Source organism: Triturus cristatus, chromosome 7 (assembly GCF_964204655.1).
Source record: "Triturus cristatus chromosome 7, aTriCri1.1, whole genome shotgun sequence".
Classification (NCBI taxonomy): Eukaryota; Metazoa; Chordata; class Amphibia; order Caudata; family Salamandridae; genus Triturus; species Triturus cristatus.
The window spans coordinates 853,216,397-853,234,877 of record NC_140590.1 but is presented as its reverse complement, the minus strand read 5'-3'; the positions used below and the strand labels follow the sequence as shown (position 1 = coordinate 853,234,877).

Here is an 18,481-nt window from a genome sequence, read left to right as displayed (position 1 = left end):
TAGGTATCAAAATATACTTTCTCAGAATGAGATGCTTTAGATAAATACTTTTTAATAGGCAATAGACTTTTGAATGCAATAGTTACAGTTGTTGCAATAGATAACACAATTTCAAACACAATATAACATTGAGCTCAATGGGAATTTCTAGTTAAATGCAATTGATTACTTTTTGGATTACTTTTCTTATCACAGGACTGGATCCTAGAGTCAGTCCTGGGACATATCCTGTAAACAGTTAAGTAAAAACGTTTTGGTTACAGTTGTGATTTTTAAGGAATATTATTGTATTTTAAACTGACACTTTCACATAGAATCACCAATGTTATCCTATGGGAGGAAATTCACTTAGCAGGTAAGTGGGGTTACTGTTACTTTTTCTAACTCAGTGTTGGATCCTGGATCCAGCACTGGGGCATCTCCTGTAAACAGTTGAAAGAATGTGATTTTGTTATACAGGCGATTTTTAACAAATATTTGTAAGTTTGCAAAATCGACAGAAGAATTTCTGGTGAAAACCAGGCAATGTTATCCTATGGAGGAAAATCAAGTTAAAGGGAAGTACGGTTGTAATTACTTTTCAGGGTCAGTGCTGGCACCAAGATCCAGCACTGGGATATCTCCTGATAACAGGTGAGTAAATTCGATTTCGTAGTTTGGCTGATTTTAGATGAATATTTTAAAGTTTCAAAACTCGACACAGAATTTCCAAGTGAAACCAGTCAATGTTACCCTATTGGAAGAAAAGTGAGTTATCAGCTTTTGGGCAAGTAGTCGACTGGCAGAGTTAAGGTTCTGGGCATAGACTCAGGGGTCTCCCAGGGTCAGGTAAGTACAGTTGTTACACCCTGAGCAGCACAGGGGCAGCCGGGTGCAGAGTGAGTTAGGCCCAATGTTATCCTATGGGAGGCAGGGGGCCTTTGGTTGATGGCTGCTGGCTAGCAGGCCATGCGGCTGTGGGAGCTGGGCTCCTGGTCACTTGCTCAGGACAAATGGGGAAGTAGATTAGAGTAGAAGTTGCACTGCCAGGGGCACTCGAGCAGCTGGGTGCAGGGTGCTTTTGAGCCGTCGGGCGCTCAATGGATTGCAATGGAGAAGCTCAGGAACGAACAAAGGCTGCAAGCTCGGGACGAAGATTCTTCAGGTGCGACCACCACTTCGAGAGGTAAGTTGGGAAGTTGGAGGATAGGTAGGCACCCAGGAGTTGGGCACAGGGGGCCACAGGGCACCGGGTGCAGGGGTGCCTTTTGGCGTCGGGTAATCTTACCCTCTGCTGGTCGCGGTTGGAGGGGTCCCTGGTACTGAGGCTGCAGGCGTCGTCAGGAGCATCGAGGTGGGTCCTTGGGTGCTGGATTCAGGGTCACAGTCGCTGGGGGGGCGTCCTCGAGGTCTTTGTCCACTCCGGCACAGGCCAGGCTTGGCGGGTGCAGAGTGTGCAGGGTTCGGGGTTCCTGGCTGATGCCAGGGGTCAGTTACTTGCTTTGAGCAGTACCACTGCTCATGGGAGTCCCAGGTAGTCAGAGTCACAAGGCAGTCAGGTCCTCTGGGGTTTTTGAGGTTGCTGACCAATGGAGATGCCGGGGTTTAGCAGGAGCAGGGTCGACAGGCGGGTAGGGCTGGGGCCAAATCTGTTGGTGTCTTCCTCTTGTTAGCAGCTGCACGGCAGGTCTTCTTGTTCTTCTTTCTTGTTTTGGAATCTGGATCTGAGGAAGGAAGGTTCAGGGTGCCCCTAAATACTAAATTTAGGGGCGTTACAGGTAGGTAAAGGGCAGGGACCAATGGGTCCCTTCCCTGGAGTGGGTACACCCCCTATCCTGCCACTCTCCTGTGGGAGGGGGGCAGTAGCCTAGAGATGATTGGGCAGGGCTTCCCATCTTCAAGATGGTGAGAGCCTGGGGGTGTGCTTCACCTCGCCTCCCCCACCTGAGGGGTGGGGTTGGCAGAGGCTGGCACACCCCCTTTCCTTCCTTGGGGTGTCCGGCCAGTCTTCCCGCCAGAGTGGGGGTCAGAACCGGTAGTGGCCAGTTGCTGAGTACAGCAAGTGGCCTGGAGAAGCTCACAAAGGCGGCATGCCTTTGAAGCTTCCCCTGACCATTCTTGGGGAGGAGACCTAGCACCTCGCCCAGGATGTGCATTGTTGCAGGCCCAGGAGAGCAAATGGCTCTCCACCCAGGGGTCCAGCAACATGTCTGCTGTGTGGCAGCCTAGGCAGCCCCTCAGACAAGACGTGGATTGTAGGTTAGGTTCAGGGGGCATCTCTAAGATGCCCTCTGTTGTGCATTGTACATTAAATCCTACACTGGCATCAGTGAGGGTTTAATGTGCTGAGAAGTTTGATACCAAACTTCTCAGTCTTCAGTGTAGCCATCATGGTGCTGTGGAGTTCGTGTTGACGATCTCCCAGCACCATATACTCTTAAATGGCAGCACTGCACTTACAGTGCCCAGGAATGGACCTGGGTACTTTAGGGGCACAGGGCTCATGCACCTGTACCCACACCACTGGCATAGGGCACCCAGCTAGAGGGGTGACTGATGTATGCCAGGGCAGTGTGTGTTGTGGCCATAGCACACAGGGATGTGTGCCATGTCGACTCTCTGTTTTGTTCTGCACCCAGACACCAGTGTGTGTGTGTCAGGGTACAGGGCCTCTAAGGGGGGCACAATAAGTGCTGCAACCCTTAGGGGCTTTCTCTGGTCACAAGGCCCTGGGTACCTAGTGCCCCATTTAACAGGGGCTGACATGTGGCCAGAGATGCCAATTGGGTTTAGGCTTCAACACAGTTTTAGGGAAGGAACATAGGCCCTGGGTACCTGATTGGCAGGAGCCCAGGGCACACTCAGTCAAAGTACATCAGCAATTCAGCAAAAAGTGGGGGCATACCATGCAAGAAAGATGGCACTTTCTCACAGTGTCACCTCCCCCAGGTCAGGAAGAGCCATCTGTGGCAGGGGAGCCTGAAAAGCCTTGCCGCCTTTGTAACGCAACCCCCCAGCCTCTCTTGCTATCAGGAGCAGGCCCCCTTCCTTTCTCCGATCCTTTTCGGCAGAAAGACAGGCAGAAAAATTAGAATTGCCCAGAAGATGTGCACACCTCTTCCAACCCCACCCCTCAGATGAGGGAGGCGAGAAGAAGCCCACTCTTCAGTGCCGCCATCTTGTAGATGGAAGGCACTCTCCAATTAGGATTAGGGATTGTGCCCACACCGCCACGTGGGGTAAACACACCAAGGGTGTAGTCACCCTAAGGGCAGTCGCCCATTCTCAGATCTGGTCTCGACATAGAATGAAAACTTACCCAGCTACAATGAAGGAAAGTTTCAGTGCTATTACAGTCACAGAGGCAAAATTAGCTTGCCTCACAGAAAAGTGCATAATCTGCTTCCCACCCTATTCAATATGTACTAATATGGTAACTGGATACAGAGTAAAGAGGCATCTAATATCCTTGTTCGATTCTATGTAATACCTTTATCTATTCTGTGAAGTGCACTGTATCAGAATATGTGACTTCAATTTGTTGTATGCCATGTGCGCTTTCTTTGTCGTTATGGCTAATGACAGTAGCTCTTGCCCTTGCTAGGAAAAGACCAGAAGGCAGAGAAGGAATGAAGATGTTGTGCTTACAGCGCGTCATACAAAGAAAGAGGGGGCACAGAAAGCACTCTAAGTGATAGGAGCAAGAGTATTGGCTGGAACGTATGTTTCTTTCCCAGTGTTCTTGAGAAATGTAGTTTGTGTGTGGCTTGACCCTAAGATGTTGCTGGAGGAAATAAAGAGAAAGGTAATACATTATCTTTACCTGAGACCCTAACAGAAACAAAACTTAAATACATTGTTCATTCTTGAACTTATGCTATGAAATTTGAAATCAAAATGCATTTCTTGTGAAGGTATCTAGTCACATAGGTTTTTGCCGGTCATACTTTAACAGATGTGAACATTTTCACTCAAATATATTTTAAAAAGGGAACATGGAACATTCCGGCTGAGTGACACAAAAACATGTAGCAGTTTACATGCAAAAGAAAGCGATGCTGTACAATATCTGTAAGCAGTATGCTGACAAATATTGTTAATTCATCCCTACATAGATGCATATTTCGTCCACGCTAATCCTTAACTTACCGTCTTTGCTTTTCTTGACAAAGGTGGGCTTTGAAATAGCTGACGTCTTGTACAAGAAGCCACGATGCACTACAGGCTGCATTATCTCGTCATATACCCTTGCCTTTTCGGGATCATCCAACGATAAGGTCTCTGACAAAAATGAAGGCAAAAGCAAAGTTACTGAAAAATACTACAGCAGTACCATATTCTAATACAAAAAGGAAATGTTGTCATCTAGTCTGCAGGATGCAGTCACATGCAAACACAGCAGAGTCATGCTAATGTGTACAGTGATTAGTAAACACTGCAACAGCATAAATGTAACATTTTACTCACTGCATTACACTACTATAGTTGTAGACTATTCTTATATGTAGAGTGACAAATAAACATTGCAGTTGAAGTTTTTTAATCTGAATCAGGACTGTTGAATGCTATAGAGGGATTTCTGAATCATAGAAGTGGGTCGCAACAACAAAGGATGACACCAAATAAACAACTATAATTTAATTTTCCTACACAAACCCATCCATGTTGAGGATGGATTTGCAAATTCAGAGACATGACACTTAGCTTCATGCAATGGAGATCCCTTGCTCACAGAACAGAGTACTGTCAGGAGAAGAATCCATGAACTATAGGGTGGAGGAGGAATTTTTGTGTCCTGGATCCCGGGCTCCCAGTCTCAAGGCACAATCCCATTTTCTTGGGTTGGTCCAATCATACCTGCATTTGCATTTGCTGTCATCTCAGCATCACCTGAATGCGCAGTATGATTTATTCTTTTTTTGTAAAATAATTGTTTATTCGATTTTACAACATAAAAGATGATGCAAACAGGAAAATTAAATCCTAGGAATGCGGTTGCAGCCACAGCCACTCAATAAGTGCAAGTGATCATCCATGAGATCAAGAATCAGAGAGTGAGACTGATTTCTGCCCTCCCGTCCTCCTACCTTTGCTTCTCTCTATGATTCAGCAGCAAAAACTAGTATTTAAGCTGAACGTATCCTTTAAACAATCTCCCCCCTCTCTTGTCAAGGAAGGTCCTCATCGAGACCTAAGATTCTAGGGTCTAAGTGTCCTTCCCTCAGCAGTGTACTGTACAGCACTATTTTAGTAGGTAGTGCATGCACTGGTCAGTTGGCTAGGCAACTCGGGTCCCCGTGTTGTGCAATAGTTAATCGTGGTAAACAACAACACATGTTTAGTTCTAGAGAAAGTGGCCCTACACTTTATCAAAGTTGGAACTGCAATCATCTAATTTATATATATTACTTGCTCACAGGAGGACATTGAGAACATTTCTCTCAGCCAAATCACTGCCATCGGGTTGAGTCGGTTTTCCAGAAACAGAGAATACATATTTTGGCAGTCACAAGTGCAGTCAAAAATCACTGCCAACCCAAATGATGCATGTAGCTATTCTGAGGTAAGGGCACTGTGGCTAGAAGTCTCTATCAGATGAACAAGTTACTTACCATCGGTAACGCCTTATCTGGTAAAACTCTATCTAGCCGCAAATTCCTTTTGATGTACACCAAGCCACAAACTTGTCACATCGGCAGGCATAAGTATATTTAGTTGAGGAATGTCTGGCTGCCAGAAGGACATCACACACTTCAGGAGGGAGATCAAACACCCTCAGCTGTCACTGTTCAATGACCACGCATGAAGGTAGGGTGTACAGGTTTGGTTGTAGTACACTGCCCTGATACTGCAACAGGAGACCCTTGTGAAGAGGCAGCCTAACTGGAGGACAGGTGCTCAGAGTTTGGAGTACCATAATCTCTGTGCCCAGACCGATGCCAGGATGACTTGGGCCCTGACATTCTTGATCTTCTTGAGAACTCTGGACAGGAGTGGTATTGGCAAAAAGGCATGTAGGAGGTTTGTCCCTGGTTGTCTTACTTTTTCTAGTACTTTTTGTATTAGGGGTATCGGTGGAAAGGCGTACGCAAATGTCCCTGACCAGTTGAGTGAAAGTACATTTCCCTTTGACAGGAGGTGTGGGAACCGCGAGGCAAAGAACTGGCATTTCTTGTTCTGAATTGTTGCAAAGAAAGTCTATCGGTGGTGTTCCCCAGAGATTGAAAAGGTACTGAACTGTTTTCTGTTGCAATTCCCATTCGTGGGAGCAGTTGTTCTGTCTGCTCAGTTGGGCCGCTGTTATGTTGTCTGCCACTGGTAGATGCACTGTTTTCAGATTGATTTTTAGAGGTACTGCCCATTGCCAGATTTCCTGCACTAGTTTGCTCAGCGGAATATATTTCGTACCTCCCTGTTTGTTGAGGTAGAACATCGTTGTGGTATTGTCTGTTTGGATCAGGACAGTCTTTCCCTGAATATTTTTCTGGAATGCCTTCAGTGCAAGAAAGACTGTTTTCATCTCCAGGTACTTGATGTGCTTTATGGAGTCTTGTTCGTTCCATTGACCATGTACTTTCAGCTGGTTGAAGTGTGCTCCCCATCCTTTGAGGGATGCGTCTGTGGTGATTGTCACAGATGGAGTTGGGTTCCTGAAAGGTCTCCCTTGTGTTATGCGGTTGGATGCCCACCATTGTATCTCTGCTTGCAGCCTCTGTGTAACAACCACTAGATCCTCCCAACTCCTTGTGGCTTGAGACCAGCTGTTGGTAAGCCATTCCTGGAATGGGCGCATATGAAGGCGGGCGTGAGGAATGAGGGGGATGCATGATGCCATCATGCCCATTAGTTTCATGACTCTCCTCACTGTCAGAGATTGACCCCTCTGGTAGAGGGTTGTTTCCTGTTGAATAGCGTGTATCCTTTTTTGTGTCGGGAACACTCAGGCACTCTTTGAGTCTAAACTTTCACCTAGTAAGGTTTTTACTCTTTCTGGATTTGTGGATGATTTTTTGAAGTTTACTGAGAAACCCAGTTCTTGTAATGTGTAGATAGCTGTTTGAACATGACTGTGGCATTTCTGCTTTGTGTCTGCCCTTATAAGCCAGTTGTCCAGATAAGGATAGACGTGGATTCCTTCCCTTCTTGGGTGTGCTGCCACTGCAGCTAGGCACTTTGTGAAGACACGTGGTGCTGATTTTATCCCGAAAGGAAGTACCTTGAATTGATAGTGTGTTCCGTTGTGTAGGAACCGTAGGTACTTTCTGTGCTTTTCGTTCATAGGGATGTGTAAGTAGGCGTCCTTGAGGTCTATTGTTGCCATGTAATCGCCCCTTTGGATTAGAGGTATTATTTTCTGAAGAGTAGACATTTTGAAGCATTGCGTCAATATGAACCTGTTTATAAACCTTAGGTCTAGGATTGGACTTGGTGACAGGCCCTGTTTGGGGACTAGGAACTATGGGGAGTAGTTTCCTTTGAACCATTCCCGTTTTGGTACCAATTCTATTGTGTTTTTTAGGAATAGTTCCTTGATCACCAAATTCAACTGTGCTTGTTCTGATTTCAGGTTTGCAGGTGGTGTTTTTGTTGGCTCTATGCAATACCCGTACTGTAGCAAATTTAATATCCACTTATCTGTGGTGATATTTTTCTACTGTTGGAGCAAGGGGGATATTCCTTTTCCCCACCGGTGTCTTGTGTGGGTCCTTTATAGTGTACGAGTCAATTAGAGCGGTTTCCTCTTCCTCTAGAAGCTTGGCCTCTGCCCTTCCCTCGAAAGGGCTGCTTTTGTTGTTGTTGCCAACCTTGGTAACCCATCTGTTTTCCATTTCCTTGGCCTTGTTGCTGTTGCGACACTTGCTGTCCTTGGCCAAAGTACCTCTTCCTGTGGGCTTTCTGTTGTTGAAGCCACCTCTTTTGAAGGAACCTCTTTGCTGCAGGGCTCCCATTGCTTTTGCAGTCTCATTATCTTTTTTAGTTTGCTGAAGGTATTCGTCTACTTCTTTCCCAAAGAGTGCGTCCCCAGTAAAAGGCCTATTGATGATGGAAGTCTTAACCTCCTGCTTGAAACCTGAAATTCTGAGCCAGGCATTTCTTCTTAGAATGGTGCCTGTGCACATTTGTCTGCTAGCAGTGTCTGCTGCATCTAGAGCTGACTTAAGGCATGCATATGCAATAGTTCTGCCTTCTTGGACAATAGCTCTTGCTCTTTTTTTGTCCTCTTCAGGGAGTTTATTGATGAACGCCTCTATGTCCTCCCTCTGTTGGTGGCTGTATCTGTTTAGTAGGGCATTGAAATTTGCGATGCGCCACTGTGTCACAGCTTCTTTCTCCATTTTCCTCTACACAATGTCCATTCTCTTACTTTTTTTCCCTGATGGAGGTCCAGTGTTGGCGACTGTATTAGCTCTCCTTCTGGCCGTGGTGACGATAATGGAATCTGGCACAGTGCTCCCTTGAATATATTTAGGGCCCTTGGAGGAGGCTTTGTACATTTTCTTGACCCTTGGTGTTAATCCTTTGCTTGAAGCTGGTTCTTTGAAAGCTTCCTTGCCTTGGGCTAGTATACTAGGTAGCATTGGCAAATATTGAGTCCCCTTACTGTTTGGGGCTAATGTTTCAAGGAGGAAACATGCGTCTCCTTTTTCCCCCTCGAGGGTGACCTCAAATTGGTCTGCTGCCCTTTTAATTAGCCCATTGTGGAAAGCTATATCGTCTGGTGGAGATGCTTTTGACAGATCGCTGCATATATCTTCTTCGGGGTTTTCGGTGTCAAGGTCGTTAAAGGAATCCTCGACATTTTTGGGGATTTCATCCTCTTTAGGCAATTCTCCTTATTCCTCAGGTTCTTGGTCGCGAGGTTCTGTAGTCGGGGGTGATTTGAAAATACCCTCCTCGTCTCCTACGGCGTCTTCCGCACCAACGTTTTCTGGGTCGTGACTGGGACCTTGGGAATTAAAAAATCCTATAGGGACGCATCAAACTCCTTTTTTTTTTTGGCAGGAGCATCAATATTTTGTCCTCGAGTCGGTTCCTCTTCTTTTCAACTTCGTGAACCCTCTCGGTGTTGGAGGCCGGAGACTTCCTTTTCTTTTTTGCGCCTGCGTCCGGTTTCAACAGCGTTGCGCTTCTCTTTGAGGGTTCATGTTAGACCCTTGGTTTCAGGGTCTTATGCGATTTTCCCTCCTCTGTAACCTTCGATTGGATTCCGTGGCGTTCTTTTGATCGCGAATGACCTTCAATCGCCTTTTTGTTCAGCGTCAGGCTGCCTTAGGTTGCGCCTTGTGTTCAGGTCCCTTCGGTTCTGACGGATGTGTATGATGTCTTACCTTATCCGTCTTCTTCTCTGAGTCGCTCGCCTTCTTGTGGGTGTGTGGTTTTTTCAGAGTCTCCTTCCAGAATCTCGACGTCTGACCCCTCATGCATCGATTCTGCTGGTACATCATGCTCCTCTTCGTCGCTGGAGAAGTTAAGGTCTCTGAGGGAAGAGTTCTTCGCAGTCTGTGACATATTGGCGTAGTCTGTTTTCGGCGGGTCCTAAGTGTCTTCGACAGGAAGGCTACGCAGGCCTCACAGTCCTTGTGCTGATGGTCCTTGGGCAGGCAAAGGTTGCAGACGTTGTGTGGGTCACATTGAGCATACTTGTGATGGCACTGGGGGCAGAACTTGTAAGGGGTATTTTTTATTGCCCCTACCTCGCCATTTGTGGAACTTAAAAGTCTTCTGTTGTGTCAGAATCGGAGTTCTGTTCTCCTCCCAGATTGCTGCGTCGATGGACTTCAAAGTTCGCAGGAACTTTTTTCGTTTTTCTTGAGGTTTTTGGGCATAACCTGAAAAATCTTCAGAGCCTCCTGTCTTACTTCCAGACCCAATGGTGGAAAAAAGAATCCGAAGAGTTACCACCCACGTCGACCTCCAGGGCACCGTCTGACGTCACACAAGGGACGTCCCTGGAACCAAATGGTGGTCGACAGCGACCAAAACAAAAAAATAAAAATAAAAAACAAGACAAAAACCATTCTGGACCCAACCACTAGATGGCAGAATAATGGACAGCATGTGAATCCAAAAAAGGATTCACGCTGCAAAACATAGATTTTTGTGTCCATTTTGTTCCCAGACACATTCACATTGGTTTGTATGTACCAGTGATCCTGCTCCCAGTCTCTGTGCCATGTTGTTCAAGTTATCACCCAATAAGTAAGTCCCAAGTTGAAGGCTACTAGGTCCGTCCATATCTAAATCTTTTCTTGTGATGTTTTGGAGGTGTTTTCTACCACCTACGACATACAGGTTCTACAGCCTGATAGTCCTTTAAGTAATTTCTTGGGTGGATTCGTGTGGTGTCTTGCCCTGGCCTTTCAAAGCTTTTTGTAAAATGTTGGTGAATGCCTCTGTGAACAGCGTATGACTTGCAGATATAGACATTTGATTAACGTACTAGGGAGAGGGTCCTGCACTGACCGTGGTACCCAAATAGGAGGTATCCGATGGGATTCTGTTGGGTCAAAATGTAGCACATGGAGAGTGCATTCAGGGAACTGAAAACCTTAATCTCTCTCAACTAAGGCAATGAAGCTGTCACCTAGGGCTTAAGTCCCTTTTGACTGGACGCTAGAGAAACAAGCATTTGCAATGCAATAGGTCTCGCATTTGCGAGAGTTGGAGCTATTGCCATTGTAAATGACAATGCCTTTTATTCATTTGTTTTGAAAACCTGCAAGCGGTGCATAAACACGCACTTTGTACGTATAGTCCTTGCTTACGAGAAGCAAGGCTGGCAGTAAAAGAGACTGTTGGCCTTGCTTCTCATGAGCATGGACTATAAGTGAAAGAGCTTGTTTACGCACAGCTTACATGTTTTCAAACGCATAAATAAAAGGCATTGTCATTTACAATGCCAATAGGTCAAACTCTCGCAAATGCGAGACCTATTACATTGCAAATGCTTGTTTTAAATAACATGTAACCTACCTTGCAGGCTACCAGGCTTACACAAGCTGGACTACATTTAAGGGTTATGCAAACAGGTTGCACTGCAGGTTTTACACAAAAGGTAGGACTGAAGCCATGTTTCTCCAGCTACTATAGTGGATGGCACAACAGGTGCTGACATCCACAAGCAGCAATTAACTTCCAGGACCTAAATACACTTTCTACACCATATACTGGGGGTTTACAGGAAAGTTAAATGAGCCAATTAGGAACAAGCCAATTTAAGTATGTTTAAAGGGGGAGCAATGGGACTGCATTTCTGGTTAGCAGGGGTAAAGAGAACAGAGTTCTAAAGCCAGCTCAAATATAGGGTCCAGCAAAAGACGAAAAATCTGGGGTGACTATATAGAAAAGGCAGATTTCCTACCAGCTTATAACATTGTTCAAGAGTCAACTGAGGCCTAGTATCGTGCCTAGTTAAGCAACACGACAGAGCAATAACTGGGAAATATTTATAGAATATTGTTAAGTAATGCACTTAATGCTTATTAATGTGCAAGGCCATACAACACACATCAAGCAATGACGGAAATGTAAACATGATATTGCTCAAGTGTAATTTATGCATGCTATGGAATCAAGCCATCGAAATATCCCAAAGCAATGACTGTACTTTTTATCCAGTAGACACAGAGGTTTGCTATAGCAACATATGCTTCTTATCCAATAAGATTACATTTATAGGCCTAGTAACACCACGAATAAGTCCAGCATATACCAGGACCAAAAACCAGCAAAAGGTACAGCTCATGTCATTTGAAAAGGAAACTTTTGAAAATCTGCGACATGTGTAGATGAGTGGCCTGCGCCCATGCGGATATTACCAAATAATGTAAATAGTATTCTTGTATTTACATTTATACCCTACTACAGTACATCCTATTGTTTATAGAAACATCTGAGTTCAGCAGAAGCAAAATACATTTGTGCTGAAAACAGGTGGATGTATTTCTCCTAGGTACTTGTTATACACTATAAATACCTGAAGAAGAAAAGTATCAAAGACTTAAGGGACCTTCACTAATTTGAAGGATCTACCACTATAAGTGCTGTGCTCCTCTCGTGGGGGAAATATTATGTGCCAATAAATTTTGCCACCTATTGAGTATTTCATTTTATTTCAATGGTTGATAGTACAAAACATAAATGGATGCAGAATCCGACACTCGCCTCCACGTGGTAAATCATAACCCAAGCGATAGCCCCACCTCTGGTTTTCTAAAACTAAGAATTAAGCCACATCAGGGGTATGTTTTTTGTGATGGGTTAAACACTTAAATAAGGTCAATACAAAGCTATAAACACACTCCAAATGCCTATTTGCACAAGTACATTAAAATCAGTGTTCAGTGTTAACCGGTTCGTCCACATTTCCTTGCCAAATCGAGACATCATCAGATTCAAAACATTAGAGTTCTAGACCTGTCTGTGAATGTTTTTTCAAAAAAGAGGTGCTGGTGTAAGTGATGGTTTAAGGGAAGATTATATATGAACAGTAATCCTCTTGAACAGGTTGAGGCTTTTATGTATCTTGGGGTTAACCTACAGAACAATATGTGTTGGAATGCCCAGATAGAAATGATGATATTAAGGCATAAGCAACAGGCAGGCATTTTACTTAAAAGATACAAGTCCTCCTTTACAAAACCGATTAGGCCATTGCTTGAGATTTATGGGATGAAAGTTATGGGTTCTGTCCTATATGGTGCAGAAATATGGGGATTTACAAATATCAAGCATTTGACGATATTAGAAAATGAGTTCCTGAGGAAAGCTACGTATATACCTCGTAGTACTCCTTTAATCCCCTTGTTTTGGGAACTTGGTAAGAGATCAGTGCAAGATTTAGCCATGTTAGGTCCAATATTATATTGGCGTAGACTTTGGACAACTGAGGAATTACATCATTATGACAAGGGATTTAAGGACCTCATAGAGAAGGACCACTTTCATAAAATTAGCTGGTTGAACTCAATAAGGGTCCTTTTAGGGAAAATGGGATTGACGAACTTATGGAGCGATCCCGTAAATGCTGTCTTTCCCTCTAAAATAGAAATGAAGTGGATATATTGGGAGATGATTATTTCTGAAAAATGCGCTGCTAATGTTTCTGTCCACCTTGCAGGGCGCTTTCTTCAATTCAAGCCCCTCCCTGCATTAGAACCATATTGGGACGCAATCGAAAAACCAATGGATCGCAAGTTATACTTTCAATTTAGGGTAGGTTGTTTACCATTAAGGTCTTTTACCTCAAGGTGGGCAGGTCTTGGTGATGACAAATGCCCAAAATGTAAAGACAAGATAGAAAGTATGAGTCATTTTTTGTTCTTTTGCCCTTTATATGTTGCCCCAAGAAGTAAATGGATAATACCCACATGTCGTATAATCGGTTTCCAGAAACATGAGGAGGCACTGAGGATACTGTGTACAGACTCTAGCCTTTTAATATCAATATCCATAGCAACATTTTTAAAATGGGCTTGGCTTATTCGATCAAAGGAAGTCGATTAATTAGATAAAAGTCTTGTAGGAGCAGTCTGTAATGAAATAAATGAAGTAAGGTGATTTATCCCCTATAAACTATTTTTTTTTCCCTTCTTTTTAGAATTTTCGACAAACAATTGGTATACAGTTTAATTAATTTTTAAATGTCGTGATACATTTTTTGCCCTTTATATGTTGCCCCAAGAAGTAAATGGATAATACCCACATGTCGTATAATCGGTTTCCAGAAACATGAGGAGGCACTGAGGATACTGTGTACAGACTCTAGCCTCTTAATATCAATATCCATAGCAAAATTTGTAAAATGGGCTTGGCTTATTCGATCAAAGGAAGTCGATTAATTAGATAAAAGTCTTGTAGGAGCAGTCTGTAATGAAATAAATGAAGTAAGGTGATTTATCCCCTATAAACTATTTTTTTTTCCCTTCTTTTTAGAATTTTAGAATTTTCGACAAACAATTGGTATACAGTTTAATTAATTTTTAAATGTCGTGATAAATTTTTAACTATTTATGTAATTGTTTTTTAATGTATAATGTATTTGTACATGTGATGCTTTTATGACTCTTTGTCGAATAAAGTTTATTGAATTGAATTGAATTGACTATTGGCGTCACATTACATCTCACACCAAGACAGACAGCATCAGTAATGTTTTAGAATGTATGTTGCTGGCGAATGTTAGAGGTGCAAGACTGGGTAAAGGAAACTGTTTTTTCCATCGCTGGGAGACCCTTTAAGGTTTTTTTGGGCAGAACAGCAGCGGATCAAAACCGCAGAAAAAGCATGATTGGGGGCAATAAGCAAAAGCATTAGATTTCGAAACACGAGGAAAACATGACATTTGCTCGATGTTGTTTGCAGATGGCTTTAGCAACAACTAGGACCAAAAAACACCACAATTCTGAGACATATTCAGCCCACATTGGCGTCCCAGTCCCGTCTACTTAATTTTCACTTAAGCTTATTTGCCACTCTCTCTGGCCAGTCTCTAAATCTGGCTTCTCTGGCCTTCGTGTATCCCCCACCTTCTCTTTTCTTTAAGAATGACCACTTTTCTCCAATACACTAACATTAAGAGTCACCATGAGCCCAATTACAGTTGAAAAACGTTGTGTGCACCGTCCGATTCAACCCACACACCATTCCTCCTGCAACCACACAGGTTGCCCCCTAACCTCTCTCTCCATTGGCTAACTCTGCCCACTGTTTCTTCCTTTGTGTCTCCAACTGGTCCTAACATCACAATTTTTGGACTGCCCCTTCATCTATATCCTACACACACATGGCTAGTCCACTCTCTTCCCACCTACACCATACCCCTCAACTCCAAACCTTGCTGCTGGCACAGGTCACGCTCCGCAGGGCTCCGTAGAAGATGGGCAGCAGCGCCAGGAACATCAGGCTCCCGTAGGCTAGCGCCGTCCCCTCGGGGAGGCCGGCAGTCAGGCAGATGCATTGGAAGCTGTAGGTCCGAGTCATTGATCAGTGATGGGGGAGTCTCTGCCTCGGCTGGAGGTTCGTGGAGATGCGGGGTCCAGAGAGGGAGGTGGGACGGGAAGGTGTAGCGCCGATGCTACGTGGAGCTCTTTATGAGGGCCCCGGACAGGGAAGAGACTGCTCTTTCAAGCTCCGCTGCTTTTTGGTACCGGTAAGGCCACTTTACCTAAACAACTAGGAAGTGACGTCACTCCCGGATGAAGCACCGCGCATGCTCCACTTTGTCCTCACCAATGGGTGGCAACGAAGGGTGGGCCTGGTAACTAAGGAAGTGCATGTAGACACAGAAACAGAAGGCATGCTGCAAACCAGCCTTACCTTACAGCATTTTTTGAAGCAATCCGGTAAACGTGCCTTACCCCAAAGCCACACTGTTCAGTAAAACCTTCATTTTATAAAGCACAAGAAGTTTCGAAATTGAGACTGGCATTAACAGGTTGAACTGCATTCCCGCTCACACCAGGATAAAAGACACACCTGTTCTTGGGGGCGGGAGGGGGGTGAGCAGGGCACAAAACACGTGTGTCTGCCGGTTGTTGATATATGCATCACGCTTTCACCTTAAGTGAAAGCGCGATGCAAAAATAAACGCGCGTATCTGGAAGAGACGCCGTGTGCGAGCGCGCGCAAGCTAAATCTCCTGTCTGGGTGGGCGGGGCCTAAGGGAGACAGGGTGGTCAACAACCCTACTTCCAAAGAAACCAGACAGAAAACCAACCACATTAGATCTCGCCAAGGCGAGCAGCGCATTCGCTGCAAGGCAGGCGAGACCTAAAAAGGAGCATTGGAGAACCTCTAGGTATGAATTTCTTCCTCCTCTTATGGCTCTGCAGCAAGGAGCATAGGCGACCCCAAGTAGCTGAAATTACTTGAGGTGTTCATAGAAGACTTGAATGGTGGTGTTCCCTAGGGGTTGTGCTTTTGGTGATGCTCAGTGTTGGTTTCGAAAAGATTTATAGTTTAGGTAGGTGGGGGCTGTGAGAAAGTGCCCTCGTTGTGCATGGTTGCCCCCACTTTTTGCTGAATTACTGTTGTGCTTTGACTGAGTGTGCCCTGGGCTCCTGCTAATCAGGTACCCAGGGCCTATGTTCTTTCCCTAAATCTGCATTGAAGCCTAAACCCAATTGGCATCTCTGACCACAGGTCAGCCCCTGGTAAATGGTACCACAGGTACCCAGGGCACTGTGACCAGAGATGGCCTCTAAGGGCTGCAGCAGTTATTGTGCCGCCCTTAGAGTTCCTGTACCAATACACTCACACACTGTCTTTGCAGGCTGTGTGTTTTGGTGCAGAACAAAGTGAAGAATCAACATGGCTCACATCTCTGTGTGCCATGCCTACAACCCAGTGCCTTGGCATAGATCAGTCACCACTCTAGCTCGGTGCACTATACCAGTGGTGAGGGTACAGGTGCATGAGCCCGGTACCCCTACAGTGTCTAAGTCCATTCTTAGACATTGTAAGTGCAGTGCTGCCATTAAGAGTATATGGTGCTGGGAGTTTGTCATTATGAACTCCACAGCACCATAATGGCTACACTGAAAACATTGATGCCAGTGTGGGATTTAATTAAAAATTCACACATGGCGCATCTGCTCCATGAAAACTAACCTACCACTAGTGTCCAGGCTGAGTGGCTGCTTTCAGCTGCCACCACCAGACATGTTTTTGGACCCCTGGGCCGAAAGCCTTCTGCTATCTGGGGCCTGAAACAATGTGCATCCTGGGACGAGATGCCAAGCCTCCTCCACCAGGATGGGCAGGGTTCACGAAGGGGAAGCTTCAAATGCTTACCACCTTGTGAGCTTCCCCAGGCCACTTGTTGCTTTCAGCACCTGGTCCCCACTGGTTCTGACCCTCACTTTGGGCAGGAGAACCGTTTGGAAAAACAAGGAGGAAGAGAAGTGTGCCCACCTCTGCCAACTCCACCCCTCAGATGGGGGAGGCGAGGTGAAGCACAACTCTCAGTCCCCGCCATCTTTCAGATGGGGGACTCAGCCAACCAGGGAAAGGCTTATGCCCCCCTCCCACTGAAGGGTGGCATAATAGGGGGGTGTACCCAACCCTGGGAAGGGACCCGTTGGTCCCAAACTTTTTATCTACCTGTATCGACCCTAAATCTAGTATTTAGGGGTACCCCTGAACCTTACTTCCTCAGACCAGAAAAAACTACAAGAGAAGAGGAAGAACAACCAAACAGCCGTGCCGAAGTTAGGAGGAAGAACCCACTGACTTGGCCCCAGCCCTACCGGCTTGTATCCACCTCAATCCTGCGAAATCCCAGTGTCTCCTGCAGCCAGCAACATCGAAAACCCCGGACGACCTGTCTGCCTTCAATCAAAAGCTTGTTTCTCCCGCAGCTTCTGGTGCCAACCTGAGACCGCGAATCCAGCCCACTCTGCACTCCCCATCCAAGGCCCGAGCTTAAGTAGGCAAACACCACGAGGAGGTCTCCCTGGCGATCCTAACCCGAGGTCCAGTGACCACTGACCTGCCTCAAACCTCTAGACAACGCCTGCAGCCTAAATCCGGAAGGTCCCCCAACCACGACCAGGCGCTGGTAAGAAGATCTGACCCCAAAATCCAACCCTGCACACGACGCCCCATGGCCTTGGGTGGCCAAACCGACGGTGCCTAACCAACCCCCAACTTACCTCTCAAAGTGGTGGTCGCACCCAGAAGACTTTCGTCCCTGAGCCTGCAGTCCCTTTGCAAACGGGAGGTTCCCTATTGCAAACAACAGGGCGTCCAATGTCGAAACAGCACCCTGCACCCGGGCGCCCTAGTTCTGCTGAGGGTGCACCTTTGGTGCTACTTTGTTTCCCCATTTTCCCTTAGCTTAAGTCCAGGAGCTTTGCTCCCACAACCCAGTGGCCTGTTCGTCAGCAGCCACCAACCAGAGGCCCCGTATCCCCCATTAGATAACATTGGGCCTCAGCACTCTGCACCCGGCCGCCCTATTTCCACTGATGGTGTAAAGAGAGTGTGTTCCTGACCCTGGGGGACCCCTGAGTCTACCCCCAGAACCTCAACTCCCACTACCGAATACTTACCATAAAACCAATAACACTATTTTCCTCCATAGGGTAATATTGACTGTGTGGAGTATGAAAACCTAAAGAAACTCTTTCAAATTTTTCTATTTAACAAACACGATTTTACTTACCTGTTTGCAGGAAATGTCCCAGAGTAGTATCCAGCTATACTACTCTGTGTAAGAAAAGTCATCTCAAAAGTAACTTACCTGTAAACTTACTGAAAATCCCATACAAAGTATATGTACTGTATTTACAAAGCATTGCATTTCTCAGTAACAATACTGTAAGTTAAAACAAAGTGCATTTACAATTGCAATACAAACTGCTTTACAAACTGTATATTTACTGCAAACTTACCTGTGCTAGGCTTGTTTGGTTCTAGGAAATACAATAACTAAAAGAATATTTTTATACAAAAACAATTGGTCTGAAGTTCAGTCTTTGAGTGTGTGAATTCATTTGCT

At 45.4% G+C, this 18,481-nt stretch overlaps 1 protein-coding gene and 1 long non-coding RNA gene across 6 annotated transcripts in view; one reads left to right on the top strand and one right to left on the bottom strand.

Moving 5' to 3' along the window:
- The window catches only part of ARAP3 (ArfGAP with RhoGAP domain, ankyrin repeat and PH domain 3), a 530,251-nt gene that overhangs the window by 207,417 nt on the left and 304,353 nt on the right, over positions 1-18,481 (bottom strand). For all 5 annotated transcript variants that reach the window (XM_085617771.1, XM_085617775.1, XM_085617774.1 and 2 more), the window contains exon 15: positions 4,129-4,260. In XM_085617771.1, the coding sequence (XP_085473897.1) occupies positions 4,129-4,260 (132 nt within the window). The remainder of the gene's footprint in view (positions 1-4,128; positions 4,261-18,481) is intronic.
- Positions 1-18,481, top strand: part of LOC146810702 (uncharacterized) — a 199,915-nt gene that overhangs the window by 30,303 nt on the left and 151,131 nt on the right. The window lies entirely within an intron of this gene.